Source organism: Pseudopipra pipra, chromosome 1 (genome assembly GCF_036250125.1).
Source record: "Pseudopipra pipra isolate bDixPip1 chromosome 1, bDixPip1.hap1, whole genome shotgun sequence".
NCBI lineage: Eukaryota > Metazoa > Chordata > Aves > Passeriformes > Pipridae > Pseudopipra > Pseudopipra pipra.
The window spans coordinates 72,484,919-72,491,757 of NC_087549.1; the positions used below are offsets into that span (position 1 = coordinate 72,484,919).

Here is a 6,839-nt window from a genome sequence, read left to right on the forward strand (position 1 = left end):
ACCAACACATATAATTTCTAGATGACTCATTAGTTCCAGTAAGATAATGGAGTTTCTTGGGTCCTGTAACAATTGTTTTTAAAACATTTATTTGAGTGAAAAGTGAAGTTTTGACTTGATGTTTCTAACTCCATGCTTCTACCTTTACCAAATCATTATATACCATCCTTGCTCCTTAATTTAAATTCCTAAATATTCCTTTATCTCTCAGAAGTATTTTGCCTTTTATTATAAGGTTAAATGAAATCTGTCTCTCAAAATTCAAGTGGAAAATTGCAGCTAAAACTCCTTTAAAGTAATACTTTCAGCATTATTTAAAGAAAATGAAATAACTTTTCTGATGATGTGATAGTTAATAGGTTCTTATTCATAAAATCTGGCAGATTTCTACAGCTAAATGGAAAGCATGCTAAGATTGCTGAGTTTTCCCAGGTGGTTTTACAGGGCTTCCAATGAAGGATGAAAGGAAGTGATCTTATTCAGCAGTCAGAATTGTTTTGTGAGATGTTTGGATGTGTCAGTCTTGACTATTCCAATATGAAACTGTTGACAAAAAAAGTAACAATTTTGAAGTTGATTGATTTTTGAGCTGGTCCAAAAGTGAGTAGTCAAGAAAATCAAATAAGAAGGGTTTGACTTTGATTTACCTTAAGTCGTTTCACATTTCTGCCAATCCAGAGTTTTTTTGAAGTACTACTTTAAATGAGAATTGGGTTATAGATGTTTTAGATTCTGCACTTGATAAAACAGGATTGGATTTTTTTTGTCTGTTTAGGCAGAAGCTCAGAGAACAACATACAGACTGGGAATTTGGAGAAACATGGCTGTTTTTTGGTTGTCGGCATCAGGATCGAGACTATTTGTTCAAGCAAGTTCACTATTTAACATTCATTTTGTATTCATGAGGGAATGCTTATCTCTGAGCCATTGCTAACAGGTTTTTATTACCTTTCAGAGATGAGCTGAGATGTTTTCTTGAAAATGGCACATTAACTCATCTTAAGGTTTGTTTCTCAAGAGACTCTTCAACTGCAGAAGTAGCTTCACCTAAATATGTGCAAGACATCATTAGGCTTTATGCCAGGGAAGTTGCCAGAGTCCTGCTGGAAGAGAAAGGTTACTTCTATATATGTGGGTGAGTAGAGTGGAGATGGACTGTCTCTGAAAGAGAACAGCATTAGCAGAAGTTTGAGGCTTTAGAAAAATGAAGAGCTGTCTAAAAGAAAGGACGAATGTGATGCTGAAAGAGCCTTCCTGGAAAGCTAGAGTTTCATTCATATGTCCATTCTTGTCCAATATAGTCTTGAAAGTATAGCTTGTAATGACACAGTTCCACTGATTATATTATTTTCCTTTTTTTTTAGTTTTAAGTTATAGGGGTTTTCAAGCTAATAGATTTCTCTTTAGAAAATGAGATATATGAATGCATGTGATGAAAAACTGCTTAGCTGTGAGATAGTAGCAGCCTTCTGCTGTGTTTCAGGTTTGGGTGCTCCAGAATGCTAAAGCTCTGTAATAGTTATATATTGTATAATGGGAAATTTTATTTGGATGCTAACTTATCTGGAAGTTCAAGATTTTTAGAAAGTTTGTTGGTAAATGCGCAAACTGTTTGAATATAGGGCCCAATGTCAATATATATGTATTGATATAAATGTCAGCTATTTATATTAGGAATAGCATTAGTAATAAGTGAGGGGTTTGGTAGCTTTTTTTGTTTTTCTTTTTTAATATTGGAACCACACAGTGATATAATAATAAAAAATACTTCAGCAGGTCCAATTCTTCCTAAAAGATACCAATTATTCTGTGAGAGCTCAACTAGGGTTGCAAGCTTTTTTACTTACAAATTACAGAGTGCTGAAAACTTTGTAATGTTTGATTGAGAGAAACCCTCGTTACTCATCAATGCTCAGCTACATGAAAACTCAGTAAGAATCTTGCTGTACAATATAAAAGCTGTATTTTTGTTTAGATTTTTTTTTAATGCTGCTTTTACAATACTGTCCTGCCTCTGAAGCTATTGATAAATGGAAAAATACACATTTTCCTCCTCTAATTTTTGTTTTTCAGAGATAAGAAGCACATGGCTGATGGTGTAAGCGATGCTGTAGTAGAAATTTTGAGCATGGAAATGGAAGCTGACAGATTGGAAGCAATGAAAATCCTGGCCATGCTTCGAGAAGAAAAACGCTATTTACAGGATGTGTGGAGCTAAATATTTAGCTTTTCCTATGCCTTTGTAACACAGAATACTTCTTTTCACACATGTGCTTTTGACTAAAAGTTATTGTCAGAAGTGCTATGAGTAGTTACACAAATGTTAACTTTCTCTATTGACCTTTAAACAGGAACATGAAACCTTTTAAATGACAGCAAACCAGGCTGGCCTTTGAAGTGTCTGAGGTTTTAGAGATGTTACATAATGGACTGTCTCAGTGCCTTGATTCTCTCATTTTAAGATTAATTTAATGTATAAATTAAAATCTTCTGCACCTGTACAAGCATAATTATATGTTGACATTACATCATGTATCTTTTCCTATAATGTACACATAATGAAACTACAGAGTAAATATGTTCCACAGTGATCTGTGTGTTATCAAATACATTACTGACTTGCCAAGATTTATTTGAATACTTCCTAGATGCTTCCTGAGACTACTTATATTTTTTCAGCTCGCACAATGACAGTAACTGCCAAAAGGTTACTGAAGAATTTCAGCTCCAAAATTCTCTTTAATACTTAGCTTTTTCATGACATCATTACTTTGTGTCTTGAAGTTTGCCACACTCTGTGCTATCATTATTAGATTTTCCTGAAAGTGTTTTCATTCCTGTCTCTAAAATGTTTGTGGTTTAATTTATGAGCAAACTCAACCAGTTGGGCTGAATTTGGTTGCTTAATAAATAGTTTCTCAGATTACTAAATTAATTTTGTTAAATCGAAGACATAGTAAAATACAGCGTTTTGAAAGGAGTTGCCCATGTGACAATCCACTGCCAAATTAATTTGTTGAAAGCATATTTTTCAAGTGTCTGATCTTTCTAACAAGGGACATTTGGTGTACAAATAGGTGGAAGAGTAAAAGTGTAAGTTATTCATGGTTCTTTTCAGATCTCTTCCCTCTGCTTTTTCTAAATTCTAAATATCCATGTTGTCTTCTCAGTTCCCTGTCATCCTTAAAGGATAAAAACAAAGTATGAGAGAATATTTTAGACAAATCATTTTTTCCTGGGAAAAGTTGTTGTTTTGTTTTGATTTACACATAGTCAGAACCACATCACTTACTCCAAGTCTTGTGGTTGTCTAGTGATTATTAGTTAATTGGTCAAGTTGTGTGCTGTGCTTGTTGAATCTGTTTGACATATAAGCCTTGTTGTATTTTTTGTTGCTCCTGGGGAATGTGTAGTGTTTTGCTGTCTCTTTGTTTCCTTTGGAAGTTAAGCTTCAAGGCCACATTTTTTGTCTTAACTGCATTCCAGTTTTACTTTGTGACCAGAAGTGGAGAATAACTGTATTAGTAAAGAGGAAATTAGTCTTATCAGTGCTGTAATTAGAAATCCTTCTCATAAGTCTCTTCCTTTCTGTCTTTCGTGCTTCTGTTATTCTATCTGAGAGCCTAATGTAAAGAAGGAAATGAAGAGAGCCTTGAGCTTCTGTCTTTCCTAGTTCTGTGCTGCTAATTATCTTACAGATCCATCTTTCTCATGCATTTCCTCAATAATTGGACTGTCACAGAAAATCTAGTTACTTCCCAAAAATGCAGGGGTATTTTTTTAATAATACGTTTGAGTAACTTTTTTTAGTGAAATGGAAAAGCTAAGCCTCAGACTTTGTGGGAAGCGGTAGGTCCCACTGTGCTCTACACAAATTCTGTCATGGGGCTGGTGTGTAAGAGGTGTCAGCAATGTGGGGGTGAGGGTGGGTGGGACACGTGTTGGTGTGGGGCTGTCGGTGGTATCAAGCTGTATGCAATGAAAAAAACCACCTTACTTCTGCTTATTAGGTGTTCTTCAGTTTCCTGCTTGTTTTCTTTGCCATCATTTGTATTGCTGCATAGAGCAGGAGATGGATAAAATGCTCAAGTTAGTGACAGCAGTGCAGGTTTTATGTGGAGTCTTCCATTAACTAGTGGCTTACTGTGCTATGAGTTATTGTATTTTGTACTCCAAAAATGCTAACTTTTTTGAAACCATCCCTGAATGTTATGCAAATTCTTCTCCAGCAGTTATATTTTATGTCACCTAATAGCAATTACTGTTGCTATACAAAGATGTGCTGTCACATAAACCATATGGAAAGTATACACTGTATGTTTTATCTAAATGTTATCCTGTAGCCTTATTAAAACTGCTCCCCAGATGACAGTATTTCTGTGCTGTTGAGGATAGAAGTATTTTGCCAGGTTCCATGCTTGGCTAAAGTAGTGTCCATGGTGGATAGCGTAGGAGATGCCTGTACCTGAAGACTCTGAGCTTTTTAAGACCTTGGTCAGCACCAAGCCATAAATAATTTTAAATGTTTCTGGCTCACAAATCTCCCGTTTGAATGGGCAGATTCAGCTGCAGCTGTACGTAGTGTGAAATTCCACATAAGAAACCATATCTATTCAGTCCCTTATTCTGTAGCTGATTTTTTTAAAGGAAGAATAAAAGAACACTTACAGCGAGCAGATATGAAATGACCTGCCTGAAACTCAACTTTGAGCTTTTCAGTTCCCATGAAGTCGTGCTTGCAACTATTATTTTCTGTAATGTAAAAAACTGTGTTCTCATTTTATATTCATGCATTTAGCAGTTTGGTATGTTGATGGCTTTGCACAACCAACTTATTGGGATCTCAGTTTCACTGGATATCCTTTGTATAAAAGGATCTTTTTTTTCTGAGTACCTTTGTGATTTGTCATCTCAACCTGACAGCTTCAAATTTTTCCCTGCTCTTCAAATGGAAACTTTATTACTCCTTCTGTGGATCCATCCATCATCTGAATTGGGAAGATCAAAACTGAATCCAGTAGTCTGATTTCAGACATGACAGTGATTATATAATAAGAAACAACAGAATATTTTTAATATTATTTTATATTTTTTCTGGATTGTGGGGTGTCTTGAAGAAATAAAAATGGGAGAATCACTGCATGCCTGCTAGTGGTTATAGGAAGAATATTACATGGCTGAAATGGCCCTGGACAGTTATGGTGAATTGAGAGATGAATCTGAATGGTATGAGAGCAATTGATTTGGATTTTAAAATTGAGCTAGTTGATACAATGGTTTAATGTAAGACCTGTAGACTATTTTAATGAATCTTAGAGTCTGCTTTCCAGTTGCAGAAAATGTGTAAATATAAAAAGCTGCTCAGTATTATTAAAGTTGCCTAGCATAAAGAAATCAAAATGCTTTTAAATTGATGGCAGAAACAGTATATCAATTTGTTTAGTCTCGAAACCCTACTCAAATATAATTCATATTGAAAGAATCATAGTTTTATACAAATGCAAATTACAGTCTTGAAAAGTTGATTCAGCACCACCGCAAATTACGTTCACTTTCATTAGCATTTGAATAAATGCTTTGCTTGTGGTGGAAAAGGTTTGTCACATTGACAAAGCACTCCAAGCCAATTGTGCTTATTAAAAAAGAGGTCCTACTGTTGGTTTGAAAACAGCAGTTTTGTAAGGCTCCATCAGTCAGAAGTATTCATTTCTAAGCTGCTTTTAACTGTATTGCTTGGATGATTGATTGGTTTTCCTTATTTTTTTTTAATGCTTTTTATTGTAACTTGCTAGAAGATCAATAGGGCTACTTCCAGTACTTTCTCCTCAATGTTTTCAGTTTTTAAGGTGTTGTGAGAAAACAGTGTCATTTGCCCTTGATTTATGAACATCACCAAACCAAAGCAGAATTACAGTGCTGTGACTACTCAGCATTTTTAGGTGGAGGCAGATGTTGAAACAGGCACTCGTGTGTACATCTGTACATTCCATGTGTCTGTAAAAACTCCTTGTTTCCAGTTAAATGCCGGCTCCTTGATTGTGATTCTTACAGACCACTGCTTCTTGAGATTAAGATAGTACAGCACTCTCTTTCTTTTGGTGGGAACAGATTCTTCTAGAATAAGCCACTCTTTATGTCACTGGCACTCCTTTTTGTTTTCTGTAAGGATGAAAAAGGAGCAGTATATGAGCTATCAAAACTGCAGTCAACAGCTCGTGGCTCTCAGAAGACACTGTTTTAAGAGCAGAATCTCTTTTTCATGTTACAGTTCTTACACATGCTGGAAGGGGGTGGCATTGCTGCCAATAGAAGCCCCAGAAGCACAGCTTGACAGTAGTAAATGTTTACATTTTCCTTACCTAAGAACAGCTGGAGCAAACACAAATGGGAGAGGGAGAAAGGAATCCTGTAACATTTTTAAAATAAATTATTGGATGCCCAAGAATTTCACACAAGTTGGTTTTTAAAACATCTGTTCCTATGAGAAGCAGAATGCACTGATACTTTAAGTTACTGTTGAAAAACTCCCCCCAAAAAAGCTAATTCCTAAGTAGAAATGGCTGTATTTATCTACCGATGGGCAAGTTTCTTAAGGTCTTACAGCTTTGCACACAGAGAGTATTGCATTTTGAGGTAAATGGAAACATTTGTTATGTTTGTAAAACTTCCTACGGAAGTCCGTTCAGAACTCATAGGCAATGGGGATAATAATTCTTTCAGCAGTAGTTGTTCTGCTACTTTTTTTTTAATGGGTTGTGTAAAACATCTTTGTTTTTTTCATGCAGATGCATGTATATATCTTAATCTAAATATAGGTAGATTGATTAGTATAGATATAC

General features: G+C 35.3%; 1 protein-coding gene across 6 annotated transcripts in view; it reads left to right on the forward strand.

The window, feature by feature from the left end:
- The window catches only part of MTRR (5-methyltetrahydrofolate-homocysteine methyltransferase reductase), a 32,192-nt gene extending 27,116 nt beyond the window's left edge, over positions 1-5,076 (forward strand). For all 6 annotated transcript variants that reach the window (XM_064660956.1, XM_064660985.1, XM_064660994.1 and 3 more), the window contains 3 exons: positions 776-868; positions 956-1,135; positions 2,074-5,076. In XM_064660956.1, coding sequence (XP_064517026.1) covers positions 776-868; positions 956-1,135; positions 2,074-2,218 — 418 coding nt within the window. In that variant the 3' untranslated portion in view covers positions 2,219-5,076. The remainder of the gene's footprint in view (positions 1-775; positions 869-955; positions 1,136-2,073) is intronic.
- The last annotated feature ends 1,763 nt before the right edge of the window (positions 5,077-6,839 follow it).